At 38.5% G+C, this 24,137-nt stretch overlaps 3 protein-coding genes across 10 annotated transcripts; 2 read left to right on the top strand and 1 right to left on the bottom strand.

Annotated features, from left to right (window-relative positions):
• The first annotated feature begins 4,791 nt into the window (after positions 1-4,791).
• LOC137720268 (3-ketoacyl-CoA synthase 1-like) lies at positions 4,792-7,111 on the top strand. The gene has a single exon (XM_068459316.2). The coding sequence runs from the start codon at positions 5,290-5,292 to the stop codon at positions 6,919-6,921; it is 1,632 nt and encodes a 543-aa protein (XP_068315417.2). The 5' UTR covers positions 4,792-5,289; the 3' UTR covers positions 6,922-7,111.
• Positions 7,112-12,969: 5,858 nt separating this feature from the next.
• On the top strand, positions 12,970-13,693 carry LOC137721446 (uncharacterized). The gene has a single exon (XM_068460541.2). The coding sequence runs from the start codon at positions 13,062-13,064 to the stop codon at positions 13,518-13,520; it is 459 nt and encodes a 152-aa protein (XP_068316642.2). The 5' UTR covers positions 12,970-13,061; the 3' UTR covers positions 13,521-13,693.
• Positions 13,694-18,959: 5,266 nt separating this feature from the next.
• Positions 18,960-24,024, bottom strand: LOC137720380 (heterogeneous nuclear ribonucleoprotein Q). Of its 8 annotated transcripts, none has more exons than XM_088696242.1 (9): positions 23,802-24,024; positions 22,526-23,164; positions 22,300-22,416; positions 22,057-22,197; positions 21,786-21,962; positions 20,973-21,186; positions 19,718-19,899; positions 19,556-19,641; positions 18,960-19,462 (listed from the first exon to the last, which is right to left on the bottom strand). In XM_088696242.1, exons 2-9 carry the CDS (start codon positions 22,925-22,927, stop codon positions 19,330-19,332), a joined length of 1,452 nt encoding a protein of 483 aa, XP_088552368.1. In that variant the 5' UTR covers positions 22,928-23,164; positions 23,802-24,024; the 3' UTR covers positions 18,960-19,329. The 8 variants fall into 8 exon arrangements, with proteins under 8 accessions (XP_088552368.1, XP_068315545.2, XP_068315547.2 ...); XM_068459444.2 differs by having other exon boundaries at positions 22,526-22,987; positions 23,802-24,006; XM_068459446.2 differs by having other exon boundaries at positions 22,526-22,929; positions 23,802-24,006.
• Positions 24,025-24,137: the final 113 nt, after the last annotated feature.

Raw genomic sequence — 24,137 nt, 5'->3', positions numbered from 1 at the left:
TCGAAAAGCGAGAGTAGTTCTGGTAATTTTACCTGTAAATTTGTTTGTATCTTTATGGCCTTTTTTGCGTGCTGGTGGAACCCCCTTTCCCATTTCTTCCGTGTTCCCTTTCTCTCTCCCTCGCTCTATCTTCTCATGCAGTTCACTCTGCACTTTCTCTCTCTCAACGTCCTCCTACCCGAGCTACACATGACGGCAAGTCGTCATTTTTTCGGCGAGTTAGTCCTTGAAAACATCACTACTACCCTGTTCACCTCAACACCCTGATCACCACCACACTCGTTTGCGGAGATTCATGAAGGATATGTCTGAACCCACGAGCCCATTAACAGGCTAGCTTTTCCGACGAGATTCTGTATCTTTTACGTCAATTTTGATCGAATTTTCGGCCACCAATTGAGTCGGGTCACCCCAGAAGTCAGTTTCGAGCATTGGATGCTTGGGTTTACCTCAAATAACAAAGCTCCAAGAACCTCGATTTGAGCTGAGATTTTTCGACTAGTTTAGGCCATCTCTGACCTTCTTTTTTTTTTTTTTTTTTTTTTTTTTTTTTTCCTACTTCCAGTAGGTATGAACTTGTTCCTTGTCTTTGTAGCTTCATTTTGATATAAGGATCGTCAAATTTAGTTGAAAAAAGGAACAAGTTATATCTTCGAGAAGTTTTCTGGCCAATTTTACAGTTTTCGGTGAAATTGATGGCGGCGGGCAACAGCACACGGCGACGCCGACTACAGAAGGAAGGAAGGGACGATGGAATATTCCGTCACGTGACGGAATATTCCTGACTTCGTCCGGTATGCCATTACAATTTTCGTTGAGTGTAACGGAATATTTCATCATAGTGACGAAATATCTCAGTTGACTCAGCGCGCATGTGAGTGACTTTAGTATATGTGATATGAGGTATTACCTTGAAAATTCTCGTGCTAGTACTTTTATTAAAATGTTTCTTTTAAATTCAACTATCGATCTATTTCATGAAAGTGACTTGATATGCATTTTTGTGATGTTTGAGAAACGTGAAGGTTCGTAGATGACTGTTGCCCTAGTGCCAATGGGTTATGTGATACCAAGTCTGCACCATGTAGCAATGGTACATGGATGGTTCTGCCTAGTTAATTTGCATTAAGAACCATACTATGACAGCCCGTTCCGAAAATTTTAAAACGTATGCGTGAAAAGACGATTTTGCCCCTAGTGTGAATTTTTGTTGTGTGGTTGTTTTTGAGTTTGGTGTGGCTGGTTGTGGACCACACACATTTCCACACACTCACCCTCACCATTTTTTGCCCTGCACCCCCTGTCCCGAGCCCTCTCTCTCCCATTTTCCCCCTCCATGTGTACGGACACACTCCAAAACCCTTGTAATCTTCACAGATCGAAGAAACAAAGTACATATCCATGTTCGTGAGGTCCGTAGAAGTTCAACCGTACCCATTTCAGGTAAGGATATCTTCGTTTTCACGTCGAACTTGGGATACCCGATTTTTGGCACTGTTCATGCACACGTAAATTCTTATGTTTTTGGGAATTTCAAGCTTGTAGGAAGCTTGGTGAGGTCCTTAGGAGACTCGGGGTGGTTCGTTTGAAGGTTTTGGACGTCGGGATCGTGAGTTTCGAGGTTGGCCGGAGTTGGGGGTATTTTCCCGGCGAGATTTCGTGGATTTTAGCACTTGAAAGTGTTATGATTTTGTTCATCTCGTTGTAAGCTTCAATTTGGTACCAATTTTGTGAAATTTGGTTGAAAAACGAAGAAGATAGGACGATTTGAAATTTCCCCGATTTTCCGGCGCCGGAGCCTCGCCGGAGAAGAAGACGGAATATTCCGTCAGTTTGGACGGAATATTCCTAACGCCGTTGACGAAATCCGTTAAAGTTAACGGAATATTCCTGACGACGTTAACTGACGTTGTTAGCGTGCCAAGCACGTGCCTGCGCGTGGCCGGCGCGTGGAGGTGCGTGCGACGGTGAAAAAATTTTCTAAAAATATGGGGATGTTCCTGAGGTTGAGTAGATCACGTTGGTGTATTCATACACCCCATTTGAGCATTGTATGAGAAGTTATTTCTTAAGGTTGGTTATGTGCTTTAAAATTAACGTTTTTATAGCTGTTTCACATATAGGTGATACCTACCCCGAGGACGAGCGTGGTCACTCAAGGCAAGGGGGTTACGACCCTTCCACATACCAGTGAGTGGGCTTTTAGTTTTCCGTATATACCTATATACTTATACTTTTCCCAGAAATTGATTTAGAACGTGTATTCGTTTTTATGCCATGCCTATAGTTTGCCGTTTGTTTATGCATTGTTAGTTGCATATATATATATATATATATATATATATGTATATATATATATATGTATATATATATATATATATGTATATATATATATATGTATGTATGTATGTTTGGTGCTGCGGACGCACAGGTAAGTGCCAGGTGAGTTGTGATTTATGTTTACATTCAGTAGTGATTTGAGATGCATAGAGAGCTCATAACCTGCACCCCCGATGTTAGTACTCCCGCCCAGAGTTGGGCACAGTCCTTCGCGTGATGTTCACCTCCCGCACCACACGCTCATCTTGGATCCAAGTTAGGTGCACAATCCTGTCGTACATACCACTTTAGGTGGTTCCGACTCGTAGGTGACCAGTGATTATTCGCCCAGCCTTTACGTGATCGTAGCACTTGAGCGTACTTATATTACACCCAGGCTTGTCGTACAGACCACCTTAGGTGGTTCCGACTCGTGTGCAGGTCTAGTTAGTGAGACGGAGATTTGAGCTCTAGATTCAGCTGTACAGGTCACGTTAGGTGAATCCGGCTGACAGATTATATGATATTGATGCGATATTACCTGAGCACTTGCATTTTACTTCGAGGTTTTGGCATAGCATGTTTCTGAGCATGACTTATATATATATATATATATATATATATATATATATATATATATTCTATTTTCTGGGAAGGATACAGGTTTTACGGCGATGGTTTAGAACTTATTTATTAAATGGTTTTCGAAAAGCTTTGTTTTTGCTCACTCATGCTTTTGTTTTGCGCCCCTCCAGGTTCTAGTTGGCTAGCACGTTTGGTGGTTTCCCTGAGGATTTCCCCGGCATATCTGACAGACCACCACCAGTGTAGGACCACCTTTGGGTGTGCTTTTGTTGTGTCGTTTCTCCCGGACTGCATTAGGTTTTCGTGCTCTGAACTTAGTGTTCACACTTACGCTTGTACTTGTTCATTATTACCTTGTGTAAAGCTAGTTTTTTTATATTCGTACTATTGATATTATTATTTTATTAGCTTCCGCATTGTGCACATGGTTACGTCACTTCCACATGACGGCCAGCATGCCCTGATCTCGATCGGGATGTGTCAATACTTTTTAAGGGTTGCGTTTGATTAATCCGCATTGGGCAAACTTGGTATCATATTGGGCAAACTTGGTTAATCCGCATTGGAGGACCACTTACTGATGATTACTTATTGTACACTTCGGCTGAACTGTGTCGCTCTAGCCTAGTTTTTAACGTATTTATGAACTAGAGATTTGAGAACCTTTGTGGTTTGATTTAGAAAAACCGATGGATGTCTAGGTGACTCCTTCGAGATTTCCAATGAATGGTTTATGATTATAAGTATGGTTTTGTGAATGATGTTCTACACTGAGATCGATGGACTTGTTTTATGGTTATCACATATGTTAATTATTTTCATTTACACGAGTTTCGCAGCTTATCCGAGTTGTTACTTGCAAGGGAGATTAAATTTCTATACTAAATTTTGTAAATCAAATGATGTGAATGTTAATGATTGAATTATTATTTGAGTGTTGATTAATATGATTATTTCCTATCAGTGACACATTATTTGGTTTATAAATATAGTTTAAAATTTTGATCTCTCTAACGTTATTAAATGCAATAAAAACAGACGTGGCGAAGTTTTGGACGGTTTGTTTGTTTGGTCAGTTAGTTCTGCTTCTTCGTAGACAGTTTAGCGGCTACATGAACTGGTTTGACTCTTACCTCCGTTTATTGTTTCTTTGAAAGATTTGGTCAGTCAACTACACCCACAACTACCATGCACCACCACCCCACTCATTCTCTTACACAAATTTCCCAAAATACCCCTACCCCTTATTTGTTTCTTTCCCCACACTCCCATCATGTAATATATATATATATATATATATATATAACATATAGCTTACCATCTTAAGTCCCAAATATTATTGAACGTAACAACTTTCCCCCCAAAAGGCCAAAAACAGCAGCACAAATGGTCCCCAGCTTTTACACTTGCATATGTGGAAATGTCAAGAATGTGTAACTGTTCAACAAAGAAGAAAAAGAGTTCAACATTTTGGCCGGGGTTGAGTCCATTTCCTATAGGATCTCACCCGCTTGATAAAGGATCTGTAAGCTACAATATGTTGAACCGTTTTTCAATTTAATAACGTCATTCAGCTAGAACTTAGACCTCGTTTTATTAGTAGAAAGTAGTTATCCAACCCTATATTTGGTGCTAAAATATGACTAGGGTTTCATATAAAAAATTTAATCCTTTCGTAACCTCGTTATTTCTTTCTTGTAGGTTAACGAATTACGAAAAGGAGGGAATGATAATCGTACAACTACCTCATATATCAAATGTTAACTTTTCCAAAATAATGCATTTCAATTCTACCTCCAATCAGATCACAGTGACAAAACATGATTTTGGCGTACATTCTTTTAGTCTATAATCACTTATCCTCGAATTTAATATCAATAATTAAGAGTAAAAATTAAAAACCTGTCTATTTAATATTCACGTTTGATGTGAAATTCACAAATAAGTGCGAGAGATAAAAACAAGTCTCCTTTAGCCCTAGCTTGCTTGAAAGAAACCCCTCTCTCTCTCTCTCTCTCTCTCTCTCTCTCTCTATTATCTCACATGGGCCATATAGTCAATTGGCACCATCAACCCGCACACACTCGTATCATAATTTTATATAACAAACATTTCCAAAACTAGAAGTTGGACCCAAATATAACCCAAATATTAATTTAATCTATAAACCCTAAGGGTGGTTGAGCCATCTGCCTATCCAATCTCCCTTCTAAGAACTACTCACCATTAATTCAACTTTGTATGTGGAACAACACCACCATCTCTTCTTATAAGCTTCCCCGTTTCTTCTTCCTCGCAAGTTCTCCTCCCTCTCTTTCCCTAGACGTGTTCAACTTTGCTTGCGACTCTTGATTTAATTCAAGTCACTCACAAAACCAATTGTCAATGGATGCTGCTTCTGTTCATCCTAAAAGTAGTAGTGATAACAGTAGTAGTATAAACATGGACAAGGAGAGATTGACGGCGGAGATGGCGTTCAAGGACTCGTCCTCCGCCGTCATCAAAATCCGGCAGCACCTGCCGGACTTCTTACAGTCCGTCAAGCTCAAGTACGTCAAGCTCGGGTATGGCTATACCGTTAACGCAGCCACCATTATTTTGTTCCTCCTCATTTTACCGCTCTTCGTCTCCGTAATAATCCAGCTCACCGGTCTGGAGCTGGAACGGATCAACGAGCTCTGGACCAACCAGGCCGTCCGGCTCGAAAGCATCGACGCCGCCACCAGGCTCACCGGTTCAGGGGTCCTTCTCTTTTTCTTTGGCCTCTACTGGGCCAAGAGGTCTAGACCGGTCTACCTCGTCGACTTCTCATGCTACAAACCGGAAGACGAACGCAAAATGTCCGTCGAGTCGTTTCTAAAAATGACGGAAGACAACGGCGCGTTTGCTCCCGACACGGTTAACTTCCAGACCCGCATTTCGAACCGGTCCGGTCTAGGCGACGAGACGTACTTGCCTCGCGGAATCACCTCCAACCCGCCACAGCTGTCAATGGAGCAAGCCCGGTCCGAGGCCGAGTCGGTCATGTTCGGCGCGCTCGACTCACTCTTCGAAAAAACCGGAATCAAACCGAACCAAATCGACATCCTCATCGTTAACTGCAGCCTGTTCAACCCGACGCCGTCACTGTCCTCCATGATCGTCAACCACTACAAGCTCAAAACCGACATTAAATCCTACAACCTCGGCGGCATGGGCTGTAGCGCCGGACTGATCTCCATCGACCTAGCCAAGGACCTCCTCAAAGCAAACCCCAACTCCTACGCCGTCGTAGTCAGCACCGAAAACATAACCTTAAACTGGTACTTCGGAAACGACAAATCCATGCTCCTCTGCAACTGTATTTTCCGAATGGGCGGGGCCGCGGTTCTCCTATCAAACAAGAACCGCGACCGCGCCCGGTCCAAGTACGAGCTCATACACACCGTCCGGACCCATAAGGGCGCCGACGACAAGAACTACAAGTGCGTTTACCAGCGGGAAGACGACAAAGGCACCGTCGGCGTTTCGCTGGCGCGTGAGCTCATGGCCGTGGCGGGCGACGCGCTGAAAACGAACATAACGACGCTTGGCCCACTCGTCCTGCCGTTTACCGAACAAGTGTTGTTTTTCATAACGCTGATTCGGAAGAAGGTTTTCAAGGCGAAGGTCAAGCCGTACATTCCGGACTTTAAGCTCGCGTTCGAGCACTTCTGCATCCACGCGGGCGGACGCGCCGTCCTGGACGAGTTGGAGAAGAATCTGCAACTCACTGAGTGGCACATGGAGCCATCTCGGATGACGTTGCACCGGTTTGGCAACACGTCGAGCAGTTCGCTGTGGTACGAGCTGTCGTACGCGGAGGCGAAGGGTCGGGTTGGGAGGGGTGATCGGGTTTGGCAGATCGCCTTTGGGTCGGGTTTTAAGTGTAACAGCGCGGTTTGGCGGGCCCTCCGGCCGATTTCGGTCGGGGACGGGTTGGGTAATCCGTGGATGGACTCGATTGATAAATACCCGGTCAAAATCCCGATAGCTTAGACTGCTTGTCCACGTGGCGTTTTCAGTGGACGAGGAGCTCCACCCGTACTCTCGCACATGGAATTACTTGTGGCTGCAATTATTTTCCTTTTTTTTTTTCTTTTTTTTTTCCTTCTGTTTATTGAATTTCCTATACCAACTTGTAGAATGAATTATTTAAAAAATAACTGAACATTAAGGTATTTGCAAATGCACGTTGTAATTTTTTTTTTCTTTTGGAAATTATGCTTAATGTTTTGCTAATTACAATTGAAAGTTTAAAACATCTCCAAAAGAGATGTCAAAATCTTAACGGAAGGCTACGCAATTAAATTTGGAAATTAAAAATTTTATGACGGAGCCAAAAACGTCTAACAATGAGGTCATAAAGAAAACCTAGCCAAAAGTCTTAGAAAGAATTAAGCCCCGTATATTTCATAAGATTTAGTTTGTAAATTTACATTCCTAATCAATCAATCAATAGAAAAGAACCCTTGAAACCCCAAAACCTAAGATGAGAAAAATATTGCATATAACACTTTACCACAATGATAAAAAGTAATCAAACTTATGCACCTTAGTGCGGATTTGATCTCTGCCAACGCAACTCTCTCCTAATAACTAACTATCTAAATTACCACTTTGCACAAAATAAGAGGATAAAATAGAAAATCATATAATTATGAAACCTTGATACAACCAAGTACCGTGCCTGACCAAAATTAATCGCTAGAGAAGCTTGGAATTGAGAGAAGCAGGAGTCTGGAGTGGAGGGAGAGGAAAATACATGCAGAGTGCATTGTGGAAGGAGGCTTTATGCTCGTTCGAGAAGTTAACATGTTCAACTTAAGAATTTTTTAATAGTCTCCATCTTTTGATCTTAATTTTTTATTTCGTTCAAATATAAAGGGGGATATATGAAGTCGTTGGGGTTATGGGCAATCATTGACCCTATGCTGCGTATGTTGCTAGAAAGAAGTTTTAATCAATACGTCAATCATACGTTAATTGTTATAAGTATTTTTTGCTGTCATTTTTCACATATAAAAAAATGTGTTGTCAATTAGTTTTTCTAACTATTTTGTTGTGTGAGTCTCATTAATGCACTAATTATAAATCATGAAATTTTATTTTAACTAATTTCTTCTGATATGTGTCCTACAAATATTATTATAACAAAAAAAAAAAGAATTGGAGAAGAGAAAATCTAAAATTGACACGTCAGCCATCAAATTAACATTTGATATTTATTTTTTAACATCTCAATTGGAAGAGGATAAGGAATTTTAAATGATAGTACTATCCACACACCCATGTTAATTTTATCCTAATAATCTTCAATTCATTAAATCTGAAACTGAAAATTATAAAGAGCAAGTTAAAAGTGAGAGTAGGCATGTGGATATCACTATCCTTTTGAAAATTCGTACATAAATGGGCATGGATGCGTATCTTCTGCGTCGTACAGTTATGTTCAATGCACATAAAAAGGACAAGTTGATCTATCCCAATCTCAACTGCTTGAAATTGGAAATTTAACGTGGGCATGGAACTATCAAATTTCATCGTTTTGTTCTATTTATTTGAACAACACAACAATTAAACTTAAGTTTTGAATTCAAATTTTCATTTAGAGAAAAAGTTTAACAAATTAAGATCTCTTCCAACAAAATGAAAATCATTATAAATATTACATATGACCGACGTGTCTGTTAAACGTGGGGGCAAACCTCACCCAAGAAAAACCACACAGGAAATCCATGAAGAACTATACAATTACAAATTCATCATAAATACAATATATTTAGGAGCGTCCATATCTAAACGACAAGGAATATAACATTCAAAAGGACTAAACCTTGCAAGCCAATGAATTACCGTCCAAGCTCCCCTTGATTATCTTGCAATGCCTGGCAAAAGAAACATTGTTATGACTTGCCTCCAAAAAAATTTGAGCTTCCTCCTCATAGTACTTATCAAGTGCACAAATAACATGAATCACAAAAACCACAATCTCATATCTCAACAATATTCAATGTTGAGCAGTAAGCCAGAGTCACCACAATAGGCTCACCTTGACAGAGAGAGATCCACGTAAGTTTTTTTTTTTCAGCAATGCGAAAGAGCCTCTATAACCAGAAAATGGAGACGATTAGAAGACGAGAAACATGAAAGAGACAAGAGAGATGTCACCAAATGATAAAGCCAGGGGTCGAAGGCAGTATAATTTTCTCAGAGTATGATTCTCTCATCTTCTCTTTTCATCTTTTTTCATCTTCTTTTTTCATATTCTCTATTTTGTCTTTCTCTTTCTATAAAAAAAATTCAAATAAGATGTTGACGTGATTTAACCGTGACCGTTTAAATAGGAGAGGAGGGAAGGGAAGGGAAAAAAAAGAGGAGAGAGAATCCTACTCCAATTTTCTCTCTAGTGGCTATAAATTTTTTTACAATCCAACTTCGTGCACCCTATTCATTTAGGACGCCCCTTGATCGAGGGTTAGGTATTACTTCATCTGTTGTGTATATGCTTTTAATTTGTTAAATAAAAGTCTTTCTCGTGTCATCAAAGTTCCTCAAATGAAATGAACCCAAACTTGAAGATAGAGTAACTCTAACATAGAAAAATCGTGTGGCTAGGATTGGAAGAGGCAATTAAGTCCCTCTTTCTGCATATCTGTTTTAATCTTCCTGGAGGCAAATTGTCTGCCCTCCTATTTGGGTGTCATTTTCATCCCCTCCTATTTTTGCGGTCACGGTTAAGTCACGTCAACATTTTATATTCCTATTGTTTTTTGTCTTATTATCTCTATAAATAAATTAATATAAAATATTGACGTGGCTTAATCGAGATCGTATAAAATAGAAAAGGATGTAAAAAACACCCAAACAAAAAGACAAACAATCTGCTCCAATCTTCCTTCCTACCCACATAGTATGGAAGGACCACACATGTAAAAAAAATGTGGTGGTAAGGGTATGGAAATTTGGTTGAGAATTTTTCTTTTGCCTTTGATTGCTTATCAAACTTCATTGGGACATGTTACAGAGGTTGGGACCCCAAATTAGTGACCAAACGTCGATTTGTTGGTTTTTGTGATTATCCATAAATTAATGACATTTTTTTTCAGTCAAAACTTTTTGTTTTTAGTACATTATATTTTTACACTAAAAAGAAGGGGAGTTCGGCTAAACCACTTAATAGGCAGCCTAATTTGGTATCGAATTTGTCATCCACGAGATTCGAACATAAAACCTCTCACTTCTAGATAAAGAGAAATACCACCAAATCGTAATACTGAGTGTCGATGAACATTCAATGCTTTGTTTGGTCAATTATCCCGTTCCCATCCCACATTGCATTGTATCAATTATTTGGGAAAGGTGACTGAAAATTCAATGTTGTACCTGCCCCTTCCCTAACAATGGCATTTATTAGGATATAGTTAATCGCTTCACTTTTTCTTCGCGAAAAAAGGCTATCTTTGTTCACACTGCGTCGTTTTTGTGCACGTGTCATGCTAACTTGTTGGTATCGATCTGTCACACTGGCGCTTTGATATGTATAACAGTGCTTTGATATGTATAACAGTATAAGTTGTTGATAAGTAAAGGTTGTTGATATGTATAAGTTGTTGGTATGTATAAGGTCATTCAATACTAACTTGTTGGTATCGCTCTTTCACACATGCTAAAGTCATGCTAACCATATGATTCACTCACCCATATTGGGAAGGCGCATGTTCGTACTATTCTGTCTTTATGTGCTTTGTTTTTTTAATGGTTGTAGAAGGAAATGAGAGCTATTTTATAAACTAAATTTTTTTTAATACTATGCAGTAATTGAGTTAGAACTTATAGATCGATTTACTCTAAATTTTAAAGTGAATTGAAACCTTAAGAGATGTTAGTGTAATGTTTTTTTTTTGTAAAATTATAAATTTCAAGAGTTAGTGAAATTAACACGATATGATATGAATAGTAAGTTGAGAGTATATTCGTCAGAAACAACTAGAAGAGATTACATTTTTTGAATAAGTTTATTTTTGGTTGGCTAGTTTGTAAAAGAACTACCAAATCCAATCTCTCGTGGATTAAAAAAATAGGGCTTTTATCACAAATAGTCCCTGAAATTAAAAATCAATCAATGTAGTCCCTGAAAATAGGTGTTGCAAATTAATGTGGTCATTCCGTCATAATTTTATTAAAAATTTCGTTAAGTGCTGATGTGGCACATAAATAGGCTTCATAAAATTTACGGGTTTTTATCACAAATGGTCATTGAATTAACCCACATTATCAAGATGGTCCCTGAAATTGACCCACACCATCAAGATGACCCTTGAAATTGACCCACACTATCAATGTGGTCCTTAAAATTAAAATTAATTAATGTAGTCCTTAAAAATAGGTGTTGCAAATCAATATGATCATTCCTCCACTATTCTGTAAAAAATTTTGTTATGTGATGATGTGTGTTTAATAATTAATTAAAAAAATTGTCTAAATACCTTTTTGCACGATGAATTTTTTTTTCCTTATAGTAGGGCCTACTCTAAAGAGAGATCTCTTCCATAAATTCTCAAAGGACACATGGCTTAACCAATGCCTAAGAGGGGGTGTGGAAATATTCTTCAACCAACAATAGACGCACCTTGGTTATAACCTCATTATCTCAAGGTAGACCTCACCGTTCCTTGCATCACTAGACCACCAGGAAAGCACCAAATAAGCTCTCCAAGATTAAGGTTGTGAGGATGTTGATCGCCTAAATGTTAACGGTGATGTCCCAGAAGTCGTTGCCAATGGGCCAAATCATCACCAAATGTGATCTCGATCCAATTTCAATTCGGTGAAGGGTGTCGAAGTGTGTAAAGATGGGTGTATTGAATTTTTTTTAGAGAATAGAGAGCGAAGGAGGTAGAGAAATGTGGATTGGGATCGGAGGTGATTGCAGGACTGGGTTTTTGGGTTGACCATTTTTTTTTATTAACTATTAAATTATTAAACCTATTTGTAATTTTTTTTTTAAATTTAATTAGACTTGTGTGACCCATTTATGTGTCACATTAGCACATAACAGAATTTTGACAGAATTGTGACGGAGGGACTACATTGATTTGAGACATTTACTTGCAAGACTACATTGGTCAATTTTTAATTTCAGGGACCATTTTGATGTCGCGGGTCAATTTCAGGGACTATTTTGATGGCGTGGGTCAATTTAAATGACCATTTGTGAGAAAAAATGGCTTATGAGACCCATTTATGTGCCACAACAGTACTTAACGAAATTTTTAACAAAATTGTAACGAAAGGACCACATGAATTTACGACACCTATTTCAGGAACTACATTGATTGATTTTCAATTTCAGGGACCATCTTGATGGTGAGGGTCAATTTCAAGGACTATTTGTGATAAAACCGCAAAAAATAATCACAACACATGTGTATTGACCTAACATGAAGAGAATAACATATATAGCGTTAAATTTTTTATTGTCACCCGAATACGGATAGTATACCACATGTTTTTATAAAAGTGGTGGGAAATTTTATTTTTTAAGTTATTAACTTTTTAACACACATATCTCACCATTTGTATAGTGATACATGATGTACTACTCCGTGTGCTGATCACATTGAAAAATCTATCATATATAGCACAAATACATTGTCATATGACCTACATGTGTATTGACCTAACATGAAGAGAATAACATATATAGCGTTAAATTTTTTATTGTCACCCGAATACGGATAGTATACCACATGTTTTTATAAAAGTGGTGGGAAATTTTATTTTTTAAGTTATTAACTTTTTAACACACATATCTCACATTTGTATAGTGATACATGATGTACTACTCCGTGTGCTGATCACATTGAAAAATCTATCATATATAGCACAAATACATTGTCATATGACCTTTAGTGCCCATACAGTAAAATATTTAAACAAAAATTTACGTAAGTCTTTATTTTATTTTATTGGACGATGTAATCGTACTATTTAAGTTTTTCTCCGAACTTAGACCCGTGGATCAGCGAAAGTCCATCTCCAACTTGCCGACAACCCAACCCATTCATTATGTATGGCCAACATAAAAACCGAAAGCCAACCCATCAGCAACACAACCCGAATACCAAAACCACACCATGTGGACCACCTACCCGCCCCCGCCACCACCATCTCAACCTCTCATCCCCAAACCACCTCCGACTTACCCCGTCCGCCTCTCTATTGCCGCAAAGTCTCAGCCGCCATCCCAAGACCTCGGAGGCTTAGGCCGATCAATCCTCACAAAACTCAAATCCAATCCCAACCCAAAATTACAAGGAAAGCAAAAGCAAGATGAAGAGGGTAAGAAGGTAATTAGTGGGTCGGATGTGCTTTTCGCCATGCAGAGAGCAGCGGCGAAGAAAAACAGAGAGAGCGTTAAGAAAAAGAAGAAGGCACCGCCGTCGTCTTCGTCATCCTATGTGGGCAGTCACAGGGAAGAGGAAGGTGTGGACGAGTATGGTAACGTGAGGCCCTTGCGTGTGAAAAGCGAGTGGGGTAGTAGGTTGGATGAGTTGGGAAAACGCCTTCAAGAGCTTTCTTCCAAGGCCCTTTGAGGCTGGAATTATGCCCATCTATGTATTCCTAATTTTTAGTGTGAATTATATTATTTGTTAACCTTTACTTATTTTTATGCACAAAAATTTAGTGCGTGATTTGGTTTGCTTTAAATTTCAAATTTGTAGCATAAATAAATTAAACTGATCAATTGGTGACTAGTTTGGTTCAATCGTTTTCTTTGGTGTAAGGGCATCTCCAATCATGCTTCATATTTTATAACAAAGTTTTAATTAAAACTATCAATGTTACTTTAGGAGATCCCTAATTATACCATAAATAAATTGATCTCCTAGTGAAAAAAAAAAACCAAACGAAGTTAATCAAGTCTTTTCTAATCAACATACAATGAGATAAACTTATCAATTGATACATTATATGATACACAAATGTGGTACAAATGATAAGATAATTATACTAAATACATCAAGATTATGTGAATGAGAATTCGAGCTTGATGCAAAGCATGGAACACATTGCTCTAGCCAAATTTGTATACTAATCATGTTGGTTTAGTTTGAGAGGTTTAAACAATTGAATGATTTTTTTTTCTCATCCTAAATAAAATATCAAATTTGAAGTGTCCACTGTGACAATAGTGTGAAGAGAGTTGAAGTTGCACCATAAAACCAATTAACAATATTGTGAGTAGCGACACACCCCAACCCGGAATGTCCACTAGGACCCCGAATCGAGCCATGCTGGCCGACACCTTTGCACTTCAAAGCATTCACAATAATTATGTGCAAATAATATACATATGGATATGCCATGATGCAATCTAATACTCAACCATAACATAGTGTTGACCCTAAAAATTACAAAACCTACGTGGCGCGCAGGCCGAGTAACTAATAAGCTAACTACGTCCTTCGGTTGAATGCGGGGCGTGCCAACTCGTCGGCCGAGCTCGGCCGAGGAGTAAAATTTGTTGATGTTGCGTTGAGCGCGTCGGTGACTTCTCTATCTTGCGATTGCGGCCGAGGAAGGAACAAATCTCGGCCTTTGGATTCTCGAGCCTGAAGACAAGGCTGCTAGTTCTACGAAGTTCAATATCAAATTCGACTCTCAAGGTGCCGAATGTAGTAACCTGGTAACACCTCACTTCGCCGGGAAGGCTAATGAGATGACCTCTGCCAATAAGGATTTGAAAATCCTTCTCGACCGAGACTTGGATAGATAACCAGTCGGCCTCGACGCAGTGCTGTTTATCCAAACTGAAGGTGCTTCGGGAACGGCTGATTCTACGGCAACAGTGCTGTTTATCCAAACTGAAGATGTTCGCCGGTTGCCTTCACAGTGTTGTTTATCCAAACTGAAGATGTGTCGGCGGAAAAAAGAAAATAAAAAATCTCAAGGTGTTTGAGAGGTTTTGCGCAGGGCAGTTGGGTGTTGAATTGGAGGTCATCTCTATGGTGTTCGCAGCCTTGTATTTATAGAAGCAGATGTGTGGTGCGGCTTCACTTGTGTAGAATTTGATTTTAATTCAAACTCATCAGCTAGAGTCTAGGTCAAAGACTTCTCAAGGTAAGCAACAACCTATCTTTTAGATATCATTTATCTTTAAACGATCCGCTGGATATAGCCAATATTAGGCTTAGATAATCCAATATATATTAAGAGATAATATTATGATTAAAACCACAATATTATTCCTTAATAATAATTGAAAATTATCTCAACCACTTTATCATCCAACGGTCTAGAACTTTACTCATCTAACGGCCTTGATTGTATGGGCCGATAGCGTAAATTTAGGTCCAAACACATAGTGTTTCCAAATTTATATATACAATATGGCGTGAAATGCATAATCTACAACGCCCCACTTCCGAACTATTTATTTTCGGGAATAATTATCGGTGATAAGCCTAACTAGACACTCACCACATCTCGGGCCGGGATGTGACAAGTACCCTGTTGGAAGTGTGCCCTAAAAGCCAATTTCGTAATATTAGATATTATGTAACAACTCCATATTAATTAATAAATAAATCCAACATAGCCCAACTTACTTATAAGCCTATGCAAGATTCAGTTTCTCTTCAACGTTGGATCATGCAAGATTCAGTCTTTCTCTTACCTAACGAATCTTGAGAAGGAAAATACCGGGAGGGTCCTCAACTCAAACTGGGTAATTTCCAATTGAAAGCGCAGACTTAGTTTAACAATGTGCAACAACATTACAAATACGAGAATGGAAATTCAAACTAATGCGCAACACCAACAAAATTACATGTTAATTAAAAATTCATACATTCATTCTTCCATTGAGATAAATCCACCGTCATACATGCCATATATGATAAAGTAATATGGTGGAGGAAGTGCCGTATTGAATTGTTTGGCTTCATGTTTAGGCAGTCTAGTCTTTCCTTAATGATGTAGTAAACCTTTTCTTGCGTCGCAATTAAGCTTGTTTCTTACTTCTTGACTTTGGAAAGTTGAATATGGACTCCTTTATCATCCTCGTCACTCAATAATTTATTTTTGTTGTGTTTCTTAGTCTTTAACTTTGCCTATGTTTGAACTTTTTGGGTAATGGTTATCGGAAAACTTTGCATTACTTGGTTGGTCTTTCTATGCCTAAGAAAGAATGCAAGTCTTGCCATTGGGTTTTCCTTTGGATGGAAATTCTTCAAATGTTAAGATACATGTATTTCTCATTCTTAGAAATAGTAGAATACAAATCGTTTCGCATAAGAGAACTATGTAATCGTAATGGAGTATTAAGTTAAGAAATGATTGTCGAACTGATTGCTACTTCTTTCTGAATTGCACCGAGTCCTTTTGATATAAAACTCCACGTAGAAATAGATTTGGTCATTCTATGACGGACCTACGTGATTAAATTAAAGTAAATAGTGGTGCAATTCTTCCTATCTCGAGAAGAGTCCAGAAAAAGTAGCCACAACACTTGGCTCCTAATATTTTTGGGTGTTCCAAGTGTAGGGAAAATGATGTGATGCTCCATTTCATTAAACTTCTTATTGTATTTTCTTACATAACACTCAAATACTTGATGCTATGGGACATCTATGATTTGGTTTTCTCGTAAGCAAGTTTGTTGTCTGTCCAGTCAAATTAGGTATGCATGGATGGCCTTTTCTTGAATTGGACATCAGATTTACTAGAATATGAAAAAAGCATCTGTCTGCTTTATTTCCTTTGCTTGAGTAACTCTTTGTCAACGACCAAATGCTGATCTATGTGTATTTTTTTTTTGGTGTGTCAAACAAGCTAATTCCATTAAATAGAAAGCTGATACGAGGTTACGAAAGTCCAAAGACAATCGAAAACAACCAAATAAGACTACAACCCGACATACAAGAAATACAAGGAAATAGCCCTAAAAGGGGAGCCCATGCCTACAATTGAAAAAAGGGGCCATCTGCCTCCGCCCAAATAGCTGCCTCCAACATACCAAGTGGATGAACAGAAAATGGGGGTGGACAAGCTACCGTGCTACGAGCTCTCTCATAATCTTACCAAATAATGCTAACTAATTGTATTTTATGAGCCACCCAAAGCCAGAGCATGTGTCCAAATGAAATCCATAGAGGAAACACTCGATAAGCTGAGTGGCAAGAGGTCGGTGTACTGACTCCCAGCTAGGAACGACAATTGAGAGGTAGAAAGCACGAGTCCTGGATCCATCATAAACTGATTTCAAGCTCAAGAAAATTGAGACAAAGCTGAAAGCAAGGTGAAGCCCAAAGCAAGTGTGCACCTAATACATGCTAAAAAACGCAATGGTGAATTACTCTGGTAAATGGTGTTTTCGTTGTCAACACACCGACAGCATTTGTGTGTTGGTTCTTGTGATCTGATGCAGCTTATATAATTGGGTCCCTTTGGAGTAATTGAGTGACTCATCCACAAATTAGGACAAAACGAAACCCACTTTGGATTTTGGATTTTGGATTTTGATCCACAAACTGACTTGTCCACGGACGACTTTTAATTTGCTAAAACGTTAGCTGGTCCCCTCATTATGACAGTTGCCAAATATCATGAGCCCTGATAGAGGAAGACCTTCATGTTACGTGTACACAATTATCGTGACATTTTGTTTTATTAGTATGATATTATGGCCTTGTTTAGCAACTTGGATCATACTGATTATTTCAGTCGGATAGGATAAATAGTTGTCGAATAGTACTGATTAAATTAGTCGGGTGTTTGGTGAAATATCAGACTAATCACCGTATTAATAGGATCGATTATGTTATATTTTTTAATTACTTATTAATAGTATTTCAGGAATGATAATTCAAATTGAAATAAATTCGACAAAAAAAAAAAAAAAAAAATAAATCAAAAGAAACCAGAGAAGGACGAACAGGGGAGAAGTGCTCGGAGATTCGAGATCCCTTTGAAACCCATACCAAAACGAATATCACAAACTAATCCATCAAATAGAAAAAATCACAAACTAAAGGAAACATGACAAAGAGAGAAAAAGAGAAAAAAAAAGGAAAATTGCAGCAAGAGGAAGACGATGAAGATGAAACGAGAAAACACCCATGAGGAAGATGATGCAATATGGTGTGAGCGGGAGTGGTTCCGTTGATTTAGCTTTGAATCTCCAGCAACAGACACGAGATAACGGAGCAGATGCGTGAGCGGTGCGAGTCGTTCTGAGGCCGACTAATTATACCAAGCTTTTTGAGCGTACTAACTAGCGGGTGTGCGGCGTACTAATAAACTTGAACCAGACTCATCAGTTCAGTGACTATTTAGTATGTAAGTCTCCAAATTAATACTATCTGATGCTTAATATGGTGTGCGAAACGAGGCCTACGTAAAGAATTCATATAGCACTGTATCATTAACCTGAATTAAAAGCGTAGTTGTTCTATTTGAAGTTTTATGCATGTCTTTCGTGCTATATACATTAAGAGCAAAGCGAGAGGCACCATATTTTTTCGTGCTATATACGCTGATTACATCGATACACATTGTTACATAACAGATCAAATAGTCACATAATCAACTAAAATAGGAATTTGGATCCCATCCGGATCTAAATTGTGGAGATCCTAGAGATCCTCACATATTAATTATTCATCGTGTATCATATGGTCAGAAATTATTTGATTTTTTTTATTTAAAATTAAACACAAATAATACCTGACAAAAATTGGCAGCATGATGCATGATGAACGGCTAGAATATGAGAATTCTTAGGATCCCCACAAAATGGATCCAGTGAGGATCCTTTCACCTAAAATAGTTTAAAGGCCCGTTTAAAAATACTTTTGCATGCTCATTCTGTCATACATGATTTTGTTGGAAGCACGACAAAACATTGTACCAAGCCTAGCCAAAAATGAATTTTTAACCGTTCTAAAAGCAGTGCCAAACGAGCCTTGATTATTAAACAAAATGTGACAGAAGGAAAAAAGCAGTGTCAACAAAATTGGGATGCAGTAGCATTGTACCGGCAATAAAATCAAACTTTGATTTTTGCTAGGTGTCAATTAAAAAATGCCAACAATTGCATTACATTATACAGAAGAGACAATTCCTAGATTGTCAATCAGTCTTGAACATTTCTTGTGGGCATACATTAACTGCGCTGAGACACCAACATTCAGTTATAGAACCCTCAGTTTTTCCTAATCCTAGAAGCCTTTTTTTGTTTTTTGTTTTCCATTTTATTACCCCATCTTTTCCATTGAAAAGAGAAAGAAGGAATAGGGAGAGGTGGTTCTGTTATTTCCCCCCTTTTTTTAGGGTAATTCGTCTTTCAACCAATCACATGCTCCTTGTTTTATCCCAAAAACAGCCTCAATCCTCTGCCCGCTAGTATGGTCGGTACCTTCTGCCACCACGGTTGCCTTCATCACTGCCGCCACCTCCTCGTCCACTGCCTGGACCATTGCTCCGATCTGCTCTTCGAGGTCGAGGAGTTGGCATCTGTACACCAGGCTGCTGACTGCACAATACCAATCTCTATGAGACATTGTTCTGTACATTTTATCATTTTTTATTCTAAAGGTCCTCCCCCAGAGAACAAATGACAACTTACAGTACATAGCCAATTCGACCATCCGGTAAAACCATAGGCACCATGTGCATTCCTGCAGGCATTGGTCCTCTACCATATATCATTGGCTGTTCACGTGTAAAACCGGTTAGAAGAAATTAGACTGCCAAAGTACAAGATGACCAATATAATTCAGTGATGTACCTGCTGAAAGCCTGCAGCAACACCATATCCAGCCCCCACTGAGCCGTATGGATTTCCGCCATAACCACCACCATACCCTGGGCGTGCAAGGTGGCTTGCATGAGGCCCTGCATTGTACGGATAAGCCCCATCAGGTTTCTTCTCAGTCTGAGGCTTCGCAAGGACAACTTCCAGTGGATGACCTATAAACAAATAGCTTTGTACATTAATTTTGGAGACACTATGAACTCAACAAAGAAATAAAGAGGACGTTTCAGACCTGTGTCTTTCGACCAACTCATGATACTTTATACAAAAATCAAATAAACGTATGTAACAGAAAGAAGCATTTTCAACTAAGACCAGCTCTCTATTGATTATTGATTATTATCCACATTAAGTAGCTTTGCACAAGCAAACAAAGCATTTAACCTCAGGCCTCTTTCATTTTTTAAGATAACCATGATATTTACAAGCCTACAAGCTGTTATTTCTAAAATTTTAAGAGAGAGTTCCTAATGGAAGCCACAAATTCTTTAAGTTCCATATGTTTGTTATAATATAATAGGAATACAAGTTTCACATTTGATTTAATTGAAGTAACTTTAACCGCAATGATGAAAAGAATGGGCAGTAGAGTTAATGCTTCCACCATGAGTTCCTATGTCAAACCAAATCATATAGCATTTCATTCTACACCATGAATCCTGACACGAAACACCAATTCTTAAAACATTATGAACTAACCCCCTATGTTATTTCATTATTTCACAAATTTACCGGGAGATAGTTGTGTGGTAGATTAGCTTACCCACTTTGGGATATCTTCAGGCCTGTGGTTGTAGCATTATGAGTGCACCCCCTACAGGCATGAGTATAATCCTTTTCTAAAGCATTATTCGTATTCACAGGCCTAGGGCTGTTTGCTCCTCTTGCAGTTAGTGTCTGCATCTTTGGGCCTCAGGCCCCTAATCTCTACCCTACAAAGAATCAATCTCAAAACAAAGACACCCCTCCATACACTTGACTTTAGATGCAAAACCAACTGATAGAATTTCCATAACAAGTTTAGCTAGATTTATTAGTTTCTTTAGTTAAGGAGTTCCAAAATCATCAACTGTATACACTTAACTTAGTGCAAGCTGCAGGTAAGTTAAAAGATGCATCGATGACATTGCATCAAACTAAAAACTACTAAGAACAACTTCTAAATAGAGTTTTATCTTGCTCGATTTTAGATTCTCAAAAAGCCCCTGAAGTAGTGCAAAATACGTACCATCAATTTCATATTTCTCAGTGTCTTTGACAGCCTTCAGTGCACTTGCCCTTTCAGCAAAATGGACGAAGCCAAAATCTCGTTTTCCTTGACCACCTTTTCCAGGTGGCATAACCACTTTTGTCACTTCACCATGGTGCTGGAATAGTTCCTTCAGCTTCTCAGTGCTAGTGTTCTCAGGTATGTTTTTCACATAAAGAGCCTTCACCTGGGACTTGTACAAGAAACAACATACCAGAAAGAAAATGTCAATTCGTAGGCAGTAACATAATCTGAAAATTTTAAATAGAAAGAAAAACATAACATTTAAACTTCAAGCAAATGAGCAACTGCGTTTTAAATTCTCCATCAAAGTTTTTAAACAAATTAACTAAGTTCATATCAAGTCAAACTGTGACTCATATGAATTTAACGATTTGAAAATATAACTAGAGTATATCTCTATACTAATATGAAATGCCAATAACTCATTTGGGCTCTTCACTCTTTAATTTCTGAAAAAAAAAAAAATCCCTCACTAAACATTAAAATAAACTTGCAAATAAAATACACTTCCAATAAAGAAAAACTTCGATAAAAAGAAGAAAAAGAATTTATTTCCAAGTTTTGGGGCATTACAGTCATGCTCACATTGCACAGATTCTTATAAACTACTCGCTTGCATCGATATGCTACCAGATGCAGTTCAGACATAATAGATTAATCTTTGGAAATATTTTCTTTTTTAAGTTTTCCAAACAGAAACAAAAACTTTAAACTTGTCTATTAAGCCCCTGAAACTGGATATTCATTCAATTAGAAATTGGAGTATACCTGAGCTGCAGCAGTATGATCAGGAGTACTTTTTGGATCTGCCCAGGTAACAGTTGGGGTATTTCCATCCAGCTTAAAATTTGAATTCGACATTTTCTGTCTTGAATAATCAGCGCAGGCATTATTATAATACAAAACAAAAGCAAAACCACGATTTCTGCTTGGATTTTGAGGATCCTGCAATTAGCCAAATATAATTCCATAAGAATATTAATCCAAGCAGCATTAATCCCTATATGAACATGACTACAGATGGATTAACAAATCTAACCTTTATTAGTTCAATGTGCTCAACCCCAGGACCAACCTCATCAATGACTTTACGAAACTCATCCTCGGTCCAGATTTTTGGAACATTACCAATGAACAATCTATATTTAGTTTCAGAAAGTGAACATCTTAAGGTTTTACCCTGCATGGATGAAACACAATATAGGTGTTAATCACATTGGAACTATCTTAAAAAGGAATAAAGATGATAGTACACAACACTACAAAAGAAAAACATCACTACCTTGAATACTTTACTATGCAACTCTTCAATGGCTTTTTGTGCAACCTCTTTAGTCTTAAATCCTATAAATGCATAACCCTTGCTTTCACCAGTTTCCCTGTCTTGCATTAATCTTACCTGGAAAACAATTAAAGAATGAAATCCTCACAGAAAATACAACTCCAACTCCAGTCTACCCCAAACATAAGGCTAAAATGTCACAAGCACAAGAGCTCAAAGTTCTGACCTCAATAATTTCGCCTATTTCATTACATAGATCCCTCAGATCTTCTTCCAAAGTGTCTTTAGGAAGTCCACCAATGAAAACTTCAGACCCATAGGGGGGAAGGGCAAGAAGTTGTGCATGCTTCTCTTTCTCCTCTTCATTGACAGGACTAGAAGGTTTCTCTCCATCTTCCACAAATTCACCAGCATTGTGGCTTTCATCTGGTTTGGGTGGGTGATCTGTGTCGCTAGCCTTAGTTGCAGGATCTTCATGTGCTTCTTCAACATGCTCCTCCACATTTTCATCACTGCCTCCATCTACTCCATCTTCATCTATTTGCTCATCTACATCATCGTCCATCTCTTCCATGAAGTTGTCCTCATCCAGATCCACCCGGTCCTCAACTTCCGCTCCTTCTGCCATGTCTGGTTCACGCACCAACTTTTGTCATCCAATAACTAACCCAATGGTCAGCTGAATAAGCTGCAAGCTCACACTATTATTATGGATTTGCACCCACCCCATGAGCATATGTCATATACTCTTCTTAAAAACACCAAATAGTAGTTTATATGTAGGAGAAAGTGTAAAATTAATTTGGTGCTGTGCGGGCAACAAGTACATTAAAACTTGCCAACTTTCCTCTGCACCCCACGGTTTCTGAGAAACAACAGAGGAACCTTATTATTGCCACACCAACTACAGAACATTTATCAAATCCAAGTTTTATTTCCTTACGTCGCGAATCCATCAAGCAAACTGAGCACAAGAAGCTAAAACTAGACTATGTTTAAAGGGTTATGCAGAATTAATCTCCAAAATTTTCACATTCAAGGATTCCCAAATCTAAAAACAAATTAGATTAGAAAGAAAACCAAACCCTTTCTTTCCAATATATATTAAATTACAGACTTGGGCAACCCATCTCTGGCAATTCTCAAAGCAATATACTTAGTTCAAAGGGGGCAATAAAAAGTTCATCTGAGTAAAACCCAAGAACCCAATTGATGAAACTGTTCCAGGAGACAAAAACCCAATAGAGTTTCAATCTACTTATCCAAGAAAAACCCTCTATCTGTCTGAAAACCCCAATAGGGCAATCCATTCTATGCCTATCAGGGACCTCCAATGGAGGATCAATTAGCACAGAGACAGGTGAACAAAACCCACAAAAAAAATCATAGATTTTAAGGCCGTCAGAGTCTCAAAAGCGAATCAGAATACAAAGGCAAAGGCAACTCCGGTTACTGCAAAGTTATCAGAAAATTGAAAAAAAGAGTGAGACTTTGCGGCGTACCAGTGTGGTGTGATTCTGGGAGCAAAGATTTGGGTGTTGGGGATTTTGACGTTTGGCCTTGTTTCTCGTACTGAGTCGAGGAAGAAGAGGGGCAGAAACTCGAGTGCTGTGTGTCTGCGTGTTGTGCTTTATGTTGCTATCCGACGAGCCCCGAATTGGGTTTCGATTCCCAAATTTCCCTATTTGGGAAAGAGAGTGAGAGAGAAATGCAAAATGTTGCGTTGACCTTATATATCTGTGAGACAGTTTTCTCTTGACGAATGAAAATGTGACACGTTGTCTTTTGGCTTGTCTAGCTACATTTTATTTCAGCAGTGTTTTATTTACTGTCTGTTT

Source organism: Pyrus communis, chromosome 1 (assembly GCF_041283825.1).
Source record: "Pyrus communis isolate YQ-2024b chromosome 1, ASM4128382v1, whole genome shotgun sequence".
NCBI classification, from domain to species: Eukaryota; Viridiplantae; Streptophyta; class Magnoliopsida; order Rosales; family Rosaceae; genus Pyrus; species Pyrus communis.
The sequence above is the reverse complement of the archived record's forward strand: the minus strand, read 5'-3'. Positions and strand labels throughout refer to the sequence as shown.

Excerpts from the sequence above, each read along its gene's own strand:
- LOC137720268 (XM_068459316.2), top strand. The coding sequence starts at position 5,290 with ATGGATGCTGCTTCTGTTCATCCTAAAAGTAGTAGTGATAACAGTAGT.
- LOC137721446 (XM_068460541.2), top strand. The coding sequence starts at position 13,062 with ATGTGGACCACCTACCCGCCCCCGCCACCACCATCTCAACCTCTCATC.
- LOC137720380 (XM_088696242.1), bottom strand. The coding sequence starts at position 22,927 with ATGGCAGAAGGAGCGGAAGTTGAGGACCGGGTGGATCTGGATGAGGAC. Across the intron at positions 21,187-21,785 it reads ATCATACTGCTGCAGCTCAG|TCCCAGGTGAAGGCTCTTTA; the intron begins GTATACTCCAAT and ends TTCTTGTACAAG. Across the intron at positions 19,463-19,555 it reads GGTCGAATTGGCTATGTACT|TCAGCAGCCTGGTGTACAGA; the intron begins GTAAGTTGTCAT and ends GGTATTGTGCAG.